General features: G+C 39.9%; 2 protein-coding genes across 4 annotated transcripts in view; one reads left to right on the top strand and one right to left on the bottom strand.

Moving 5' to 3' along the window:
• Window positions 1–716: 716 nt before the first annotated feature.
• abraa (actin binding Rho activating protein a) lies at window positions 717–5,773 on the top strand. Its single transcript, XM_008408294.2, has 2 exons — window positions 717–1,740; window positions 4,492–5,773. The coding sequence occupies exons 1-2, from the start codon at window positions 1,099–1,101 to the stop codon at window positions 4,927–4,929; spliced, it is 1,080 nt and encodes a 359-aa protein (XP_008406516.1). The 5' UTR covers window positions 717–1,098; the 3' UTR covers window positions 4,930–5,773.
• Window positions 5,774–9,749: 3,976 nt separating this feature from the next.
• The window catches only part of rims4 (regulating synaptic membrane exocytosis 4), a 42,198-nt gene continuing 31,065 nt past the window's right edge, over window positions 9,750–20,882 (bottom strand). Inside the window, exons 4-6 of one of the 3 annotated variants that reach the window (XM_008408288.2) lie at window positions 19,428–19,529; window positions 18,278–18,417; window positions 9,750–15,871 (exon numbers count right to left, since the gene is read on the bottom strand). In XM_008408288.2, coding sequence (XP_008406510.1) covers window positions 15,653–15,871; window positions 18,278–18,417; window positions 19,428–19,529 — 461 coding nt within the window. In that variant the 3' untranslated portion in view covers window positions 9,750–15,652. Of the gene's footprint in view, window positions 15,872–15,905; window positions 17,835–17,987; window positions 18,096–18,277; window positions 18,418–19,427; window positions 19,530–20,882 lie in introns of those variants that run through there. The other 2 variants (XM_008408289.2, XM_008408291.2) reach the window with 2 other exon arrangements.

Below are 20,882 nucleotides of genomic sequence, written 5' to 3'. Positions count from 1 at the left end.
CAACATTAGACTCTCCTCCACCTCCTCCTCCTCCTTCTTTCTTTTCCTTCTTCTAGAAAAGTTCAACTTGATGCTTTAAGGATGCAAGTAATATTTTTAATACATACTGTGTTTTAGCTTGGTCTTCAAATTGTCTGCTTACCTTTTGAGCAAAGTTAATATTTGGAAATTCAAGTCAGCAAACGATAAATTGATCAAATCTTTACTTGTACTAGACACTCAGTGACACCATGATTGGTTTGGTCGCGTCCTGTCGATAGGCAGATTGTCGTATGGACACAGACTGAAATAGCCTCTGCTGTACATGCAGACATGTAGAGGAACATTCGTCCTGCTTTCTATGTATGTGACCAACATGTTAGGAATTCACACAGCACATCTAGTTCAACTAAACGTGCATCATGTCTTTGTGTGAGATCATGTCCCTAAATAATCAGAGCTGGACGCAGGTGATGTCATGCTGTTGTGTATAGCAGGTCAACTCACAGGACAGTTTGTGATTCATCCCATTGATGCATAAGGACAGAAATCAGGGAGTTACTAAAACCACCTGTTCCCTGAACTCCAGCGGGAGAAATTCCACTCCTCAGTAACTGTGTGTGTGTGTGTGTGTGTGTGTCTGTCAGCAACAAGACACGTGGAGGCTGCATCACTTCCTTTACGACCGGTTCCTATTTAAAGGTGGTGGCGGTGCCAGGGGGGCTGCAGCCGACCAGCACCGCCTGCCCTGCGCATCCTTCACACCAGCAGCTCCCCCGCCGACCCGCCGGAGGATCCGGAAGCCTCTGGATGTTTCTGCAGACATCTGTGGAGTCTTTTAAAGGCTGAGCAGCCGGCAAGATCGTCAGCAAAGTTTTGTTCAAATTTTGAGATCGGAAAGTTTTCCTTGAATTTTTTCACTTTTTCAGCAGGAGAAAACCTTTTGCAAACTTTGATTTCAAAATTTTGACAGCATTTCAAGCAGATCGTGTTGTGCTAACATCTTGTATGAAATTGTTTTTTTATATAATCACTGGAAGAAACAGCAACAGCAATTACAAGACTTTATCTAAGCGAAATATTGATTAAACACAAATATTTGGAAACCATCGTGTCAGAATGAGTAGAGGAGACGCCGCCGCCGTTTCACCGCAGGAACCGCAGCCATTTAAACGGGCTCAGCGCAGAATCAAATGCGCTGCGATGGTGGCGAACCTGGCTAAGAGTTGGCAAGGATGGGCCAGCGAACATGCAGGCCAACAGGATTCAATCCCAACTGGCTGGATGCCTTCATCTGTAGAGGAGGAAGGCAAAAAAGACCAAAGCCACGTGGTAAAACTCAGCGTTACTCCACGAGTAATCAAAGCAGAACCCGGGGATGGCAAAGAAAACAAAATCCGGACCTGCTCCGTCACCAGGACTGTCCAGCTGAAACGCAGCGAGTGCAGCAGCAGCAACGTCATAAACGAAATCCGTGACAAAATGGAGTCCGGTCCCGAAGAGAGCAAGCCGTTTCTGGGCAATGAGTCGCCAACACGGCGCCGTCAGATGAGGGCGCTGCAGAGCGCGGAAGCTGCAGGACCAGGTGGGAACATCCAGGACAGGAAGATGATGCTCCAGGAGAAGAAACTGAGCTCCAGAAGCAGCAGCGTGGAGACAGAGGACAGCGGACTGGGGGAGGACGGGGGACTCAGCGACAACAGCGACTCCAAGGCCGAACAAAGTGAAGGCCTAGTTAAAGCACGAGCCAACAGGCCAAAGGTAAAGAGCTTAAAGCACAGACATGAACAAATAGAACATGAAAAACATCTATGAGGATCGTAAAGGAGCCCTGAAAAATCAACAGATGATCTTACATGTTCAGATTGTTTGAGCTTTTTAAGCCGCCTTCATCTCAGTCATTCAGCAGTTTTTAAAAATCATAGATTAGTTTCTCCAGGGAATATTAAATAATAGAACATAAAAACATGGTTAAGAATTATGTAAATATCAGTAAACTTGAGTTATTTGCTTATTTTGTTGAATAGTCCAATAGTTTATCCGAAGTTTTGTGTGGATTACAGATTTCTGACATGTAAACAAACAGAACAAATATGATTAAAACCATGAAGGAATATCAACGTTTAGGTTCTAAATGTAATAATATCTGCACCTTCATCAGCGATGACCTGAACAAATGGGACCTGATTACTGCTTAGCTGCTTTGGCATTCGAACAGATGGGTAGTGGGGGTGAAAATAATATTTTTTCATTTGTTTCGTATTATTTCCAGTCCAAAATATAACTACATTTATAATTACTTCCCTTTCCACAAATTACATCTGCTTGCGAAATGCTGAAAACCTTTTATTGAGTATATAGTTTTCAAGTTGATTCTTCATCTGTTTATCATTTAAATAAAATATTCCACTGGTTGTTCCTATAACAGGCTTTGATTGATTTAATTTCATTAGATTCTTATTCAACGATAAACTTTTTTCCATAAGAGGAATGGAAAGTTTCCCGAACAGTAAATGTGTCGTATGTCTGAATCAGATGCAGAAAAAAGTAAAAGCCTTATTATGACATGATCACAGGCCTTAAAGTGACCTGAAGAATCCAAATCCTCCACGGACGGCAAACAGAACAACAGTTGCATAACTCTAATACTAACATGTCTGCCATAAAAGGCTGAGGACCCCGTGGCATATCCAAGGAGTCACCAGGGACAACGTCCGGGTTGTAAAAAGACACACACACACACACACACACACACACACACGCCGCGTCTGCGGTGCAATGGAATATATGTCAATAAATATCGTCACATTCTGCAACGTGTTTTCCAACCTGATGACCTTCAGGTGGAACAGCCAGAGCAAAACAGAGCAGAGGGATCATTGGAGGACAGGGGCGTAAAACACACACTTTGAAAAAAAATATATGAGAAAGTTGCATTTTCTATTTGGTGACACAAACGAAACTGGGAAGATTTAATGTAAACCAGGAAAGGAAAGTAAGATAAATATAACTGACCAAGTTTCCTGCGTGGATCCGACTGTTTCCATTGGTTGTCAGTGATGATGAAGGACAAAAGCAGCAAATTCAAAGGTTCACAGTAGAAAATGTGGTGTTAATATTTCAGTGTTAACCTAATTTAATCTAAATAGAGTATTTATAACTATATGAAGTGTAAATAAAATAACATTGATTATGTAAAACTTTACTGTAGTAATCAATGTTATTTTTTAAACTCCTCTTTATTTACAGGATCACATCCTAACTGATCCGACTGATATTAAATGTTATTTTAAACCCTTTTCATTTCATTTATAAAAAATGAACATGCAATAATGCTGAGAACTCAATATTAACATTCATAAATTAGCTCTAATAAAAAAAGAACTGCAACTGCTGCAAACCATATCATTTATACAGACGTTTAATCATGGTTTTATAAAGTCCATATGGTTTGAGGGAAACCCTGTAGCAAAGACCTGACTTTACTTTTCACAATGCAACTACCAAAGGGATCTAAAGGCGGCAATCAGGAGGCCAGATGAGCCGAGGGAAAAGAAAGAGAAGACTTCGAGGATGTCTGAACGCTAAAAAATATCCTGATATTTCATTGAAAATACTTAATCTAATGTGGATGAGTGTATGCTCTACTTTTTTAAATGTATATTGTGTTTGTACTGCAGGATCACCTGCAGAACGACTTCACAGAACCAGAGATTTTCCAAAGATTGCACCATGTAATTCTGAGCATTTTGGTTTACTCAGAAAACATTTTCCAAAACTTCACAGTATGCAAGCGAACGGTCAAAGCAAATGTCAAGCTGGATATCTATTTCAAGAAGTGAGCTGGAGTTTATTTCAAGACTAAAGGTCATTAATCTCAAATTATAACCGTCACAAGCCGATGGAAAATGGTTGATGCCAAAGTTTTCCACACATTGAAAGGAGGAAAAAATGATCAGTTTTTGGGTAAAAACCAAAACTGATCACAAACAGAAGCTGCATTTCCACTTATAGTATAATAATTGAGCAAACTGGCATTTCAAAAATCTATTTTCTTAATGGAAAATAGATTTTCAAACAATATATTTTATCACAACATGATTTCAAGCAACATTTAGATCTAATGTTTTGGTGCTAGAACGGGGTGTTATTTTTGGATGTGTAGAAATTGCACCATTTGCGGCGGAACTGGAATGGAAGCCATTTTTCAGATCACGAGTCACATGACAGATGTTACTGCTGGTGAAAACCAAGAAGAAGACAACAGGAAGCAGTTGGAGGATCATGTTTTTGATGTTTTTTATGACTTATCTGGTGAACAAACTTATTCTTGTGGGATTTTTTTGTTTCTTCTTATTATGTTTTTTTACATTAGTGGAATATTGACACAATTTTGTGCACATTTGTAACAAACGCAACAAGAGAAAAGTCTAATTTTGACTTTTAAGATTCATGACTGTCTTTATAAATATGTTATGAATTGTCAGTTTTAACTCTACTTTTTATCTGCAGATTAAGATTGCCTCCATGGGTGACATCAAAAGCCGCTGGCAGCAGTGGTCCGAGCAGCACATGGAGGGCCAGAAGCTCAACCCGTTCAGCGAGGAGTTTGACTACGACTTTGCGATGTCTCAGCGTCTCCGCAAAGGGGATTCTGGCTACGGTCGGCCCAAAGACGGCTCCAAAACCGCTGAGAGAGGAGACCGGGCCCACAAGCACATCCACAGAGAGATGGAGGAAATGGTCTGGATCATCCAGGACATGGGCTTCAAAGACAAGGAGGGTCGGACTATCATCAGCTTTGGAAGACTCTTCGATCGCTACGTGAAGATTTCAGACAAGGTGGTGGGGATTCTTCTGCGCTGCCGCAAACACAAGATGCTGGACTTTGAGGGGGAAATGCTGTGGAAAGGACAGGATGACGATGTTATTATCACACTGAGAGACTGAGGACAGAAAAGCTCATTATTCAGCTCTTTCATGAAACATAAATAAAGCATTTATAGAGTTCAAACATAGTAAACAGACGGAGCACAGAGATACAAGACTGAACAAAATACAGACCAGTTTCTGGAAACACACACACACACACACACATTTCCCTGTGCCTCATTAGTTCTCATATATATGCTGAGATGAAGGGTAGCTATCTTTAGCATGCTAACTATGTGTGCCTTGCTAGCTATGCTACATGCTAGAGGACTTGGAAATCCAACAATATGCCAGTTATGCTGCGACTTTCCTCTGATTGCAGCTGAAGAAGCAGAACTTCATGATCTGTAAAGAAATCACATCCAGTCCGTGTTTTACTTATTATTATTACTTATTATTATATTATTTTACTTATTTATTTTATTTCAAACAGGTTTTAAAAACAAGAGAACAAGCAACCAGTGGGACAGAGAAAAATATTCATAACCAAGAGCAAAATGATTTGTTTACCACGACTTTTCCGTTAGCACAGGAGTAAGAAGTGAACATTTATTTCTGATGTTTAAACATATTTTGTCTGAAACAAAAGAAGAAAACTGAATGTGCCATCAGAAGGAAAATACAGTAAAAGAGCTAATAGTAGAGATATATCAAAATAAATCCAAGAGTATTTAGAGCTTTTTCTAGCAACATGATTTTAATTATGAAAAACACATTAAAAATGTTTAGTGTATTTTGAATAGGATTTGATGAACATTTCATATTTTGCGAATGTATTTGACAAAAACAGATTAATGTAGGTTGTAGAGGCTAACTTAAACTATTGTGTTAAATTGTTTTATAAATAAATATTTAATATTTAGTGTGTTTACAGCAGTGAATCAATGCAGCAAACCTCTGAACGGCAACCAGATATTTGACAAACAGTAAAAAGAATCTTAAATATTTTTGCCACATGGTTTAAAATAGTCGTAAATTGAAATGTTTTACTTAATGTTTAGATTTAGTACATACACTCTGAGAACGATCTAAAGTTGAGTAAAACTTTAACTTGAAATATTTTAAAATGTGTGAACAATTTTCTTCTTTCAAAGTGAAAGTGTGGAAGTCTTCTTACAGAAGGAACTTTAAAAAAACGTGCATTTATTGTGAAAGGTCGTATGTCACATGTTGTGTTTGGTGTTACATGGTAGTAAATAAATTCTGAGAGAGATTGACCTTCTGTTGATCAAGAAATGGTAACTTTCACTTTTTGGGTCCAGCTCTTTCTGCACCACTGCAGTGAGTCCAGATTATCCAACTTATGAATAGACATTGTGATATTAGACCTCCTTCTCTTGAGGCAGACACTGATCCTCAACCAGAAACCTCATTTCTCCGCTGGGAACCACGGCCTCAGACATTTCAACACGAGTTGGCCCGTTAACCACGGGCCTGTGGTTCAGGCTCGTTCGTTTTCACACACCTTTCACACACGACACAGCAGAAGTCACGCTCTAAGCATGCAGGTAATGAAACAGCCACACTTTTCTGCACTCGGTGCCTTTTCTGCAATTCCCATTCACAACGTTTTAGCAGCAATCATTATCAGTATTTTGTGAAGAATCTTACAAAATGTACATTTACTGTGTCTGATAAATACTCCTAAAACAAAATCCAGACAGTTTAGGTGGACTAGCTAAAGCAAAAATATCAACATTGATGTCGAAGTTCATTTCTGCATCATCAAACTTCAGGCCAGCATTTGAAAGCAGCTTTAAATTCTTACCATATGACGGAAATCTTCAGAGGCTCATATGTGGCTGAAGCTGATGTGGTAAAATCATAGACATGAATATGTGGAAGCCTCACTGAGTTCTACGTTTCATCGCCGCCATCTTGAATGTGGCAGTAGAGCTACAAGAGGGAGGTCCCTGATTCATGTGCTGCAAGGGCTTCTTTCAGTTGTTTTACATCCCAAACTGGATCCACTGGTATTACCTTTCACAGGTAACAATGAAAGAAAGTAGAAACGTAATTTTCACGAGCAGAATTTCTTGACATGGCAGCCAGAAACTGGTTTCTAAACAAGCCAGAAGTGTTTCCTACGCGACTAAATTGGCCCGAAGTAACTACTGTGATTGTTATTTTCTTAGCTAATGGGTTAAAATAGTTTGTTGAATTGCACTTTATGAAGTTTAGTCCACTTACATGGATTTATTAAACACTTCCAAACAACACCATATCTTATCCTTCTTTAAAATAATCATTGTCAATGTTATTTTTTCTATCATTCTAGACAATATGCTTATTTCTGTTTCTTTAGATCCTTTAATACAAAAGTACATCTTACTCCACACACTTCAGCCTCAGAGTTAAACCCCCAATGACAAAACATCTCACAAATAATCAGCTGCTGCCGTAGGAGAGAGGAGGACTCGGTGTTTTTCAGATTGCAGGCTGCCATTTAAAATCAGGCAGTATAATGCATCAGTTATGCTAAATGACTGTCATAATTATTGAATAGTGAATAAACAATGCCACCTGCCTTGCAGCAGTGTGTGTGGGTCTGTGAAGGGGGTCAGAGGTCAGTGCTTTGTGGAGGTTTTGGAAATATCTGGGACTCTCTGCTTCAGCTCACTGACCATTTTCAACAAGCGTCAGCTATTGTGTAACAGGTGAAAGTATTGATTTTACCCACAAATACTAATAAGACACTCCAGCTGCGTTATTACTTATATTGCGGCTCAAATGGAAGAATATGTTGTGGCCTTTAAAAGCTGTGTGATGTTCAGTTTTCTAGAAGTTTACTGCAGAACCTTTAGGTTCTGTTGGATCCTGCAGGAAACCCTCTGAAGCCCCTCTGATGTTAAAACGGTCCGTCCAGATTCTGATGGAAAAATCCATCTTTTGTTACTACAATCCTTCTCTACTGAAAGTCAAATCAAACACTTCATTTGACCTTTGCTGCTTTTTTAAATTTTTGTTACAAATACATCGCAGCTGATTTATTTACAGATTTTTTTTCCACCAAAATCCATAAAAGAAAAATATTTACCGCTGGAAGAATTACGTAGATCTGAATACTAGAAAATGCATAAAAAAGCATTCAAGTTTCCCCTTTCTTTATGTGAAATAAAGGTTTTAGGCTGCAAGAAAAGCAGGCAGTGATGAAGCAGAGCGTCTCGGTGTGAGCGCAGCTCCCTCCTCCGTGCAGACGCACACGGCTATGCGGTGTTGTTTGAAGATGTAATTTCTCCTGTGGAGGAAATGATTTATGTTTCAATTTGCCTTTGCTCCATTAGAGGGCCTCCTGTTGCTTAGTCCAATTCCTCTGTGTGAATTTATCTTTCTGTGTTTTGTGCATGCAAGTCACGCCTGCACTTGAGCTTACGGTGTGAGCGTGTCCTCTGTCTGTGCTTTAGAGCGACCTGGCTTCCTGTCACGCTACTGTGTGTGTGTGTGTGTGTGTGTGTGTGTGCGTGTGTGTGTGTGTGTGTGTGTGTGTGTGTGTGTGTGTGTGTGCGTGTGCGTGCGTGTGTGTGTGTGTGATAAGAGAGACGTTAATACAAGCTGATTGGTTTGACCACCAGGGAGTCCCAACATCTGCCACAAAGGCAGATGGAGGGAGGGAGCCGCTCTGATGGAATGAGTGGAAAGCAGATCCAGTGGCATCTTCAAGTTTTGACAGGTCAGAATTTAATTTGTGAAAATAGTGACTGTAAGAGAAAATAACCTCCCTGATGTGTTTTACACTGAGGTGGGCAGAGTATCCAAAGATTGTAGTCAAGTCAGATCCATCCATCCATTTTCTTTGCACCCTTGTCCCTCAGTGGGGTCAGGAGGGTTGCTGGTTCCTCTCCAGCTAGTGTACAGGGCGAGAGGCGGGTTACACCCTGGACAGGTCGCCAGGCTGTCGCAGGGCCAAGTCAGAAGCACTTCAACATATTTTTACTCAAGTAAAAGTAAAAATAGCTGCCCAAGAAATTACTCAAGAGTAAAAAGTATTTCTAAAATAAGTCTATTCAGGTCCTGACTAACAGATCAAATTATTATCAGACGAACCAAAATATAAAGTTAAGAGAAAATGTTGGTATTTTGAGGATGAAAATGAGAATAATTCATATAAATAACAAGAAATGTTTCCAAATCCATCCATCCATTTTCTTGCACCCTTGTCCCTCAGTGGGGTCAGGAGGTGCTGGTGCCTCTCCAGCTAGYGTACMGGGCGAGAGGCGGGGTCACCTGGACAGGTCACCTGGACAGGTCACCTGGACAGGTCGCCAGTCTGTCGCAGGGCAACACAGAGGCACACAGGACACACAACCAGGCACACACACACTCTCACCTAGGGACAATTTGGAGAGGCCAATTAACCTGACAGTCATGTTTTTGGACTGTGGGAGGAAACCGGAGTACCTGGAGAAAACCCACCATGCAGAGGGAGAACATGCAGACTCCATGCAGAAAGACCAGGGCCGGGAATCAAACCCAGAACCTTCTTGCTGCAAGGCAACAGCTCTACCAACCGCACCACTGTGCAGAGCCAGTTTCCAAATCAGTTTCTTTCATTAAAAAAACTTATGAAACATTAACACAAAACACAAGTGTGTGTCTGCGTTGATGAATGTTTGGTTAAAACATGTTTGTTTTTCATTCAGTGGGTAGAAAATCCAGAAATTTTACATAAGTAAAAGTAGAAATACTTCATAATATAACTACTCAAGTAAAAGTAAAACGTACAATGCAGTAAAAATATTTTTTTTTTCAAAAAAGTTGCTCAATTAAACGTAACCAGTTGCTTCCCAACTCTGATATGACATTAAATAAATGCCGCAGATTCAAACAGCACACAGGAATGGAGTTAAACTATTTTATTGACAGCTGGATTAGAACACCAGTTACACCAAATTGTGCATTTACTCAACAACCGAACAGTTTGTCAGATAATCTGCAAATATATCCAGAATCTAAATGCAGTGAATAAAACTAAAGTTGCATCATCGTTTTCCTGCCCTGATAACAAATCAGTCCTCAAGGTGCCAAAACGTGAGCAATAAATAAAAGCGATGCACACATGCTTCTGCTGCTTAGCGCTGCGCTAACACCAGGTTTATGCAAACATTTGTTGGTGTTGATCAAGTGAAGCTAAAAAAAAAAGGAAACAGGATTTTCAAATGGAGACTGTATCCAGTGAAGATATTTAACATCAGAAACGACAGACAGCTGAAACCTGTGAAGGTGAGGCTTAAAACAGACACAAACTATCCCTGGGTAGAAGCTCTAGACGGAGGAAAACAGATTTATAATCAGCTTTGCTTTTACAAATCTGTTTCTAACAACAACAACAAAAAGGCCTGAAGAACCTTATGACACCCTCCCAAAGACCAAAACATCTCCTTCCAGCATATATATATAAATATACATGTGTGGAAGGAAGAAATGTTTGGAAATTTAAATAATTCCGACATGAAACTTTAAGGCTGTGAATGGAAATATTATGGCTTCGTATCGTAAGAGCAGTACAGAATCACATCAGGGTGTTTTGAGCGGCTGAATCACAAAGACGGCAAAATGTGACGAAAATAGATGAAAGATGATTTCATCTTTGATTCTCAGCAGAGTAAGACAGCCTGAAAATGTTTTCGCTCGTGCTCATGTGGGACACATCAGATGGGAGGATGCTCCAGATGGCATGAGGGGGAACGTTTTTATGAGTATTGCTGGAGAAGATGGAGGGTATAGTTTAATAACCGCTGCGTCTGCACAGCAGCAGCGCAGAGGAAATCTTCCACCAGCCAGTGTTTGGTGTTGTATCAACCCTCTTGTCCTCCCACTCCTTCACCGAAATGTTCTTTCAAAATGACACACTGCCACTCAAAACATGAAGAAACATAATCAAATTTCTTGTTGCTTGATGAGAAAGACATTTTCATGAGCAATGTTTCACATCTTAGGTGCATTTTCTGCAAAAACACACATTTCCACCAAAAGTTTCCCTAAACAAATCAGTCTGAATGTTTCCTGTGTCATGATTTAAATGTTGTGAATTATTTCTGTATATCACAACGATGTAATTGCCACTAGATCAAACTATCCTTAAAAAGGAATAGTTGATTTAACCAATTATAGTTATTCATCATTACTAAAATACAAATTTATTAATAGCTAGCAACAGTTACAATTTCTTGAAATCCTGGACATAAAATCAACTTGGACATAAAATCAGTTGGAACTAAAAAATGCCAACATGAAAAAGTGTCACGTCGGAAAGGCTGAGACCAGTTTGAAGTTAAAATATTTAACTTGAGATATTTAGTGTATTTTACTGAGTTTTGCAGAACTGCAACCAAACAGACGTTCAGAAAACAGCAGCAAGCAGAAACGTTCTTATAGAGAGTCCTCTGTTTTCAACAGGCCTCAAAAATGTCTTAGCAAACTAATAATAATAATAATAATAATAATAATAATAATAATAATAATAATTATAAAGTGCAGTTCATCTTGGAAAAGTTGTTTGAAACACATGAAATTAATAACCTCCATAGTTTCTACTCTACTGGTGATGGGTTGAAATGTTGACACCGTTTGTATATTTTTTTCTTGTTTCGTGTTGTTTGGATACGATAATATGACAATTCTTTGTCCTTAGCCCTGACAAAATGTGTGTCATGTGTGTTAAGGCCTCTATTTACATTACAATTGATAAAGTTTACATTTGAACATTCAAGTGACAGAATCAAAGGGAAGCCGTAACGTTTTGGTGAGACGTTTGCTAACTGCAACATTTCATTTCAGTAGCTCATCCATTAGACCTTACAGGGACAAAACATCTCAAATAAACCCGAAGCAGCTTTTAAAGACACAATCACTTCTAACTGGCTTTGATTCTGTCAGTGGTGCAGATGCACATTTTGCACATAAACATTTCTTACTGCAGACATGTCACACAATACAAACCGGCTATTGAGGTTTTACAATCAAGTTAAGCTAACCGACGTTTCACCTAATGCCCAATGAATGCATGTTAGTTGGAGTGAATGACAGGAAGAATCTTTACAAGTTTAACTCTCATTCGGCCTTATTCAGTTAATCTACAGAGCTGTGAAGCAACGGGACATTTCCGTCGGGTGCAGGGCTAGCTTTGAGCTAACAGGAAAAGCATCTGGCTTTATTTCTAAAGTTAAAGTCAGAAATGCAGAAGTTTGTTATCTTTTGTGGATCACTTAGTTCTCAATATGTCATAACTTTGGCACCAAACACATTCCGTAGGTCACAGTCTGCAGTTATTTCATGTAAATATAAATATGTCTATTTTAGATTCATGCAGATTTACTAACATGTCATAAACTTCAGAAATAGCTGCTGTCATGTTTTTTATTCCCAGCCATCAGTTAATTCTTAATGTTAGGGATATTTGTAGTTTTGTGAAACCATCCATAAGATAAAATACATTTTTTTTTAAGTTTTCCACTGGTTGATGCTCCTTGGTGGGTAAAGTAGTAAATCAGGTTTTGTCTGGTCTTAAACTTCAGCTGCCAGCATTATGACAATAAACCACCACAACCTTGATCTCCAGGTTTGTTGTCTGTTCAAAGCTGCTGCAAAATGTTGATCATGATGAGGAGCCGCCAATAATCTCCAAAGATCATCGTGTATTTCTACACTGCTGCTGGATTTTGATCCAGTCTGAAAACAGATTTAAGGGGTTTATCAGAAAACAATCACTCGTGTTGCACATGCAAATCACTCGTGTTGCACATGCATCGACAGTTTTGGACGACGGTGAGCAAAGAGCTATTGCAAAGGTGACCAGAATTTAGTTAATTTGATATTAAATATCCATCAAACTTCCCCTGTCTGAGCTGAAGGAGAGCTGGTGTCTTCATCTCTTTCTCTCCAGACAAATCAGTAATTATAGCTGAGAACACAACACCTTTCAGTGATTATCTGCTTATTGTCTTCAAAGCTAAAAGTCTTTTTGTGTTTCCACCAAATGAGAGGATTCAACCCAGTCCTTCAGAGCTGAGACCCAATCAGAGCAGTGATTTCTCCTAAAATGTTTAAACACACACAGCATTTTAGAGGCATTTCCATTGGGAGTTTAAACATAATTAAATGTATAATAATGTTTAGTTGTTTAGTGTCAAAACATCCCACAGACACGTAAAGCAGGAACATCCCACTGGGGAACATAAACGGCTCTTCAGACAGTAGAGCTGATGCGTTGGTGATGGAATCATAACTTGTGTGTTTGTTATGCATGAACAGCCATGAAACTGGACGTTTTATTGCTTCACAGAGTGACAGGAATTTGCTTGGAGCGAAGCTACCGGCAAAGCAGAGGCCACATTCACAAAAACTGGTTTGAATTAGAGGAATTCATCCAGTGATTATGGCAACCAAACGGATTTTATTTCAAAATGTTGCTTCTAACCAACCAGAAAACTAAAAAGTCCTGATGAGTTAGTTTTATTTTTTAACAGAAAGCAGCTGAAACAGAACGTCTTAAGAAAGAAAGGATAAAAGTGCTACATAGGAATGTTCCTCAGTTCAAACCGTGACCTCTGACCTCTGACCTCTGTGTAGCTCATGCTAAATCTTACCAAGTTTTGTGCTAATAGTAGAAATATTTAACCTGTCAGGCAGATGCTACCAGCTACTGCTACAGTCTCAGAAAAAGAATCTAGCAAAGATATCATCACCTCCTTCCACTTGTGTTTCAACATTTATCAACAAAGTCATGACAGATTCACTTTGGCTCACACCAGAGGACACAAACAGTGGTCATATGTACACACAAAGGAGACATTATGGATCTTAAAGTGCCCAAATAAATGGTTTTTGCTCTAATAAATTTCTCTACAGTGTGCACATTGTGTTCCCTTTACGTTCATCCCATTTCTCCGTCCTCTTTTGAAGTCTGTAACACCTGACGTCAGTCCAGACGGATCCTTTGTTTGGATGGTGCAAAGAACATTTCATGCTCTCTTTCTCTCTCTCCTCTTCCTCCCTCCGGTTTTCAGTCGAAGCATGGCTAATCACCAGGTGGCTTGGCTTTCAGTGGATCAGGGCTTTAATTTAGAATGAAAGCGGCGCTTCCCTGCGCAGCCTGAATGCTGCTGTTCGGTGGTGCGGCTGGGTTTTTCTGCTGTCCCTCCCACAATGCCACATGCCACAAGGTAACTGAGGAAGAGGAAGAAGACACGTGCTGGTAGAAATTGGCACAACAGAAACTGTTATTCACCAAAGCTTAAAAAAGACTAGAGGAATGTTAGAAATTTATCTGAAGAGCTGCTGCAGCTGCCAGGTTCACAGGCAGCTGTTTGCTCTTTACAGCAACCAAGATTGAACTTTTCTTGTATTTTCCAGTGATAGCAGCCGCTGCATCCAGTGTGATCTGCACGAGGAGGTGAAAACGAACCAAAGCAGAGCAGAAATAATAAATTAAGAACAAACACTTGTTGCTTTAGACCCAGAATACACCAGGCTGCATCATGCTGGGTACACTTTGTTCCCTGTAAGGCCTCAGCAAAATTTAAATGTGCTAATGTCATGCATTTAACATTAGCCACTTTATATTAAAATCATAATCCTGCAGAATAGACTGCATGCATAAAATTTCATTTAATTTTGGGGTTCTTAGCTGCAGTTCTCAGTTTTCACACCAGGACCGAATCTGGAGGATGTTTAAAATTCACAATTTACAAAAAATAAATCTTTGCCGCCTTTATTTTTGAAACCCTAGTTAGAATAAATTGACTTCGTCGCTTTTTATAATAGGCAAGGATGTATATTTCTCTTTAAAATCAACACAACATCAACTGAATAGACTGAAAAGTGCTTTAAATGTCATGTGAGTTGGTAACTGGTGAACATTAGCAGGTTGCAAACAGTTTTTGGGGATTGAGGAGGATTAGCCCTGTAACGTAGGTCCGCAGGTGAGCCAGCTAACTGCTGCGATGTGAGGCTCTAACCAACAGGAACCAGCAGCGGTCGTCATTCCTAACTTCAGGTTAAGATCCGGATCCTTCCAGAAGCTACAACAGCTGTCAGCCATGTTGGGATGGCCCACGTGTTCCATGGAGTTCAACATCATTCAGCCAATGTGGAACGCACAGAAATAAACACAAAAACTGCTCCTGTGGTTGGACCCGGTGTTTCTTGGTATGTCGCAACAAATAACTTAGACCTTAGTGTTTTTAGTCCTGCTATCGATAGGAACTGGTTTCTCAGACATTACGGTGGACTGAGAGATTTGATCAGGTCTCCAGTGAGGACGTAGAAAGACAACAAGCAGCCCTGGGAATGAGAGTTGGATGTAGGCTGCAGCTGCAGCAAACGGAGCCGCCGAGTCCCAACAGGATGTGATCAATGTCAGCAGCCGAGCTCCGCTTTGAAGTATCCTCATTAAGGAGGTTTGGGTTTTCCTTCCATCAAAGACGTCTGAAGGGAGAGAAATCTCCCTTAGAGTCCGAGGGATGGTCGGTTACAACAAGAAAAGAAATGCGGTTCCCAGGAGCCACGGGAAACAATCTGCTTCAGAACTATGATATATTTCAAATGAATGCAGGATAACCAGCTGGTTAGCACAGGCATTAACCAGTTCTGATCGTTCCCCAGACTTGTGAATCTTAACTTGTTCCTGGTGCAGGTGAAGTGGTGACCGGCTGAGCCAGGCGGAGCTACAGGGTTTAAAAACGTTTCTTCAGACTCAGTTTAATCTGAGCAACAGGAAACTGCACAGTTTCCCTCCTGAGTCTTAGGATCTCTCACAACACGGTCCGATGGTGCTCTCCAGAGACATCTGAGATGAGTGGCGGATCAGTGGCGCCATAGTCGGGTCCACCATGGAGGAGGTAGGGAACAACTTGTACCAGCCAATCACCATGGTGCTCAGGTCGAGCTCCTCCAATAGGATTCGAGCTACGCCCATGAAGCTCTTACGGTCCATTCGTCCGTAGTTTCCCCAAACAATGACCTGAAGGAGAGAAACAAATGGGGATAAAAAGGCTGATTGTTGTCAATCTGTTAGCGTTTTGTTTTGTTTTTATTGTTTTGTTTTTATTGTTTTGTTTTGCACAGGATGTGACCAGCATAGCCGTCCTGATCAGGAGACATCCATCAGTGTTTTTGAAAAATTAGATCAACAAAAAGTCTTGGAAAGTTTCATTTGGGTCCAAATTTTATTAGAAATGCACAATATCTCGGCGCCAACATCAGTATCAGTCGATATCTGTCATTTCCTAACATATCGGTCTGATAAATAAACCTGGATCGATATGAACAACCGATATTTAGTTTCATCTGTTTCTGGTTGGGTTTTTTCCAAAGGTGTTTAAAAAGTAATGAAATTTAACAACCGCAACGCAAATATTTATATCATATTGGACATCAGTAGCGTCCAGATTTTCATACCAGTGCATCCATAAGTGTCATATATCTTTTCCCAGAAATAAAAATCTCCAAAATTAAATAACATTTCTCAAATACGTTGTCTTGGATCACATGGCTTGAAAAAGCTAAAACGTATAAATAAAATGTTGCTGCCACATTAAACAGAGATGATATTCAGATTCATGACGTTTTTTCCCATTTTAATTCAGTCATTATAGTTTCAAAAGAAGCAAATTTAATCAGAAATCCTGGCAGAGTTTCACATTGGACACATTCTTTGGTTTTATTAGAGCTGTAAAGTATTAATGATAAATTAATCTTGTCACCACAAAGACGTTAACAAATCTGCAGGACGGGGCATCATGGCTCTTCCTCCGGGTTATTAATGCTGAAATTCAGACTGAAACTTAGTTTGTGTTAAAACTGATGCACTTAATAAATCCCTGCAGATGATTATTTATGGTTCATGTGAAATACATCGCAAATAAAGAGCATTTATCTTTTACTGATACTCTGGCTTTACTTTGCACTTTGAAACAAAACAAAAAGCTGCAGGTCAGTAAAATCAATGCGTCACTTCATGATGTTGTGGACGAGATTTTGGAACCAAACTCACAAGTTGGTGTCAAATTTAAATCCACGCTCAGTAGACAGACGTATGCAGGTGTGTGAGTCGGACTCAGAGCATTTCTTTTTGTAACACAAGGCAGGCTGAGCGGTGCCTATTTGTGCGTTTGGTGTCGTCTGTCCCCTGACATCCTGATAACATCGGGGCTCAACTCAGACAGCCGCACTTCTTCTCAGGCGGTGGACAAAATAATCAATATCCATCAGCCAATACGTCGCCTCATGTGGAGGTCCAGGCTGTCCCTGCATCACAGAATACCAAACGTCTGCGAATGATTTCCACCGAGACTCTGAGTCAGAACTGTAAGAAATGATTCTCTTAGGTTTCTATTCTCTTATTTTTTTCAACCACTGCAGTTTTCTGCACTTTAAGGAAAACACTTGTGGTGAAAAATGTTAAATTTTTATCAATCGGTTTTGAAGAAAGGCAAACAAGTGTCTCAGTTCCTCCTGGAATCACTTTCAGTTAACAAATCTATGAGAAAACATTCTAAACTTTCAAAAAGTGCTCACTAAATGTAAAAATTACAGCTTGCTTGTTTGCTACGCAATGTGTTTTATCCGAACTGACAAATAAAACTGTCTCTGTCACAGAGGCAATTAAAGCAGCTTTTTAAATGGATTTTCCGTGTCGTCTTAAGCAGCTCTGCGATTTGCTAAATTGGGAAATGACAAATTGAAAAGTGCTGCTGATTTCAGCGATTTTCATTATCCAGTGTGAATGAGTTTGATGAAACTCGGAGGACAGCGGCACAGGCAGCAGATAATTAAGAGGGAGGCGTTTAGCGGCTAATTAGCCGGTGACAGGAGCAGGAGAGCAGCTGGAGGCAGAGCTGCAGGCGTCTCCGCCGACACATCACTGGTTCCCTGGACTTCTGACTGAGCAGGCCTGACACCAACACCCAGGGTGAAACCGTGTTCTTCACGTGGGGCGTGCACCGAGCAGCATGGAGTCAACATGAAACACAGAGAGCATGACTAAAACACAGAGCCAAAGTCTGAAGAAAGGAAGATTGCAGATAAAGAAGAGCAGAGGAGGAAAAACTGAAGTGCAGAAATAATCCGTCTCTGTCTGAGTTGGTCGTTTGTGGTTTTATTTTTTAAATTGTTGAAGCTGAAAATAAAATGAGCTCCCAGAGCCGCCGGTTCTTCAGGTCAGATTGTTTTAGAAAAGTCAAGCTCTGTGGAAGATTTTAGGATTCAGAGTTTAGCATGCCGACACAAGTATGAATCATGCATCTTAGATGTGTAATAATAATGAAGAAAATAACATTGAACTCAAGTTCAGAAACAAGATTTGGTCGTTGTCAGAGTTTCCATTTAAGGTATTTAAATCTTTTTGTTCCTTTCTGTGGGTTCTCACCTGCACCACTTTCCCCTGTGGGCTTTCAGAAAAGACCAGGACCTGATTGTAGAGAGGATCCAGAGACTTCCTCACTGCTTTGGTCTTCTTCTTGGCCACACAGACTCCGTTCTCCAGGAGGTAAACTTTGATGTACGCCGCTGGAAGATGAGGAAAGAGAAAACTGAGCAACACATTTGTCTTTTTCTTTTTTTTCCAGTTCTGAAAAACATTTGGCAACTCAGAAAAGGGAAGAGCAATCCCCAGCTGTCTGTGCTTTGGGGAAACTGTGGCATAAAATGAGTTACTCATAAATATCTTGTATTATTCTCCTGAATAATAAAGGGCATTTTTCAGCAGAAGAAAACAAATCAGGCTAATTCTGAGAAATTGTCAAAGTGTTACAAAGACACGACACGAAGGATGCTACTAAAAATATCATGTTTAAAAGCTGATGAGGCAAAAAACTGTTGTAACATCGTAAAATCAGAATCATGTTTGTTATTTAACAAGTGGAAAGTTTTATTTGTATTCACAGTGAAGTGTCTCCATAACTTAAAATAACGAAATAATAATGAATAAACTATTGGAGAGATGATTTATCAGTTGATTTGATTATTAAATCGATATTTAATCAAACATGATGAAAAGAACAAAAAGCAGCTATTCATGATTTAAATGTTCCATTTAAAAATGTCCAGCCACTAAATACAATCTGATTTCAGACTTTTTGTCTTTGGAAACACAAATATTACAGCTTTCCTTTAAGCACAATGACAAGTAAAGTGACTTTAAACATGATCCAAATGATCAGCAGCAGAAAGTTTAGAGCTAAAGTTGATGAAGCTGTAAAACCTCCTGGGTGAAAAACCTCTGTGAGTCACTCTGTTCCTGTTTGGTGCATTTAGCTTCCCTGCTCTGTGTGCAAACTCCCAAAACTATGAAAAATTGTTTCCCCCTTTTAGCCTAGCCTGCAGGCTGCTCTGTGCGCAGCTGCTGCTGTGCGCTGCCTTTTGATTTATTTCTGCAGAATCGTCCTTGTCCTCAATATGGCAGAAATAAAAGTCAAGCAGGTGGGTCATTGGAACGTCCTCAGTCCAGTGACGGTTCCCATGTAAATCCTGTGAAAAGCAGGTTTTATTTGTTTGACCCAGCAACATGCTAACGGTACCTGGAGGTCCCTTTGAGCCTGGTTTCAAGGTGAGTCCTCTCGCTTGAACAACTTCTACCTCCAGACCCCCGTTTCTCTCCGTCAGGCCGATTTCTACATCGCCTGCATGAATAATAACAGAAGTTCATTATTCAGGTTCCAGGTGAAGGCGATGCTCACAAGGTTAATACGTTTAAGATTTCATGACCCATCAAGCTAATGAAAGTGTTTCTGGAACAAACCTCCAGAAAACACTGGGCTCCTTTAGATCAAGTAGAGTTTCATACCTTTGAGCCATAATAGATGAAGATTGACCAACAAATCTGATGAGGATGATTTCAGGGACCGAAATGTAAAGTTTGTCCAGTTGTGACTCTTTATAAATGTGAGATTTTGTGTTTTTATTAATATGTAAAACACCTTGAAACGCCGAAATGTGCTGTACAAATAACCTTGATTGATTGATTGATTGAACCCGTTTATAACTGCTTGCGATTCAAACATTTGATTTGAATTTTTGACATGAAAGAAGGAAAACACAGAAACTCTAGCAGTTCTTCAATCAGAAAGCATTTTAACTTAGTTTGATTCTGTTAATGAAAGTTTCTTTACTTCCAGTTCAGCATTACAGCTTTTTACTGATTTGTGATAAAATTATCATTCCGTTCATTATGAATAATTGTGGCAAAACGGCTCAAAAGGACAAATATTCCTTTGTAAGTGACTGAGCGCAGATGATCTCCCAGTTATTTTGAGTCCTCTGACATTATATAATGCTGAAGTGGACAGAAGGTTGGGAGTGGAACCGGTCCAGTGAGTGTAACTGTTGCTGGTCCAAGGACGCCGTCTGACTGCCAGCGAGGAAGATGACCCACTTACAGTAAAACGCTGCTGCTGAGGACAGTCTGCGTGAAACGCTCCCCCTACAGACCACCAGGAAATAAATAACTACACTGCAGCTCAGATTTATGACAGAACTCTGAGCCACAGCCAAATGATTTTAGGAGCCACTAAATGTGTTTTATTAGGAAATAAGCCGTAGCTTTTTAATTTCCAGGAGATAAAGACGTTTACCTTCAATTCATCCTTCAGTTCAAAAACATAAGAAAACCGATGGCCTCACCGCACACAGCATTATTTATCACTTCATGATTATCACTTCATTCCAAACCTCATGCTGAGAGATTAGAAATACAGCAAACATAAAAAGTCTGCACAGTCCCTGTGAGCATGCTGAGTCTTTGTGATTCAAGGAAATATAAAAATCAGCATGTAAAATATCGGGTTGATTTTTTTTCATAGGTAACTTTGTCAAGGTAGATGAAGAGTTTTAATGCAGAACCTTCAAGTTTCTGCTAGAAAACTAGAGATGAAGAAGGATTTCAGTTTTCAACACAGAAAAATCTGAATTCTGAGCTAAAAGAGACCAGAGAGACTGGAGAGACTAGAGAGACTAGAAAGACTAGAGAGACTAGA

The sequence above is a fragment of the Poecilia reticulata genome, linkage group LG5 (genome assembly GCF_000633615.1).
Source record: "Poecilia reticulata strain Guanapo linkage group LG5, Guppy_female_1.0+MT, whole genome shotgun sequence".
NCBI lineage: Eukaryota > Metazoa > Chordata > Actinopteri > Cyprinodontiformes > Poeciliidae > Poecilia > Poecilia reticulata.
The sequence above is the reverse complement of the archived record's forward strand: the minus strand, read 5'-3'. Positions and strand labels throughout refer to the sequence as shown.

Coding starts and splice junctions, on each gene's coding strand:
- abraa (XM_008408294.2), top strand. CDS start 1,099: ATGAGTAGAGGAGACGCCGCCGCCGTTTCACCGCAGGAACCGCAGCCA. Junction 1,741..4,491: donor CACGAGCCAACAGGCCAAAG/GTAAAGAGCTTA, acceptor TTTTATCTGCAG/ATTAAGATTGCCTCCATGGG.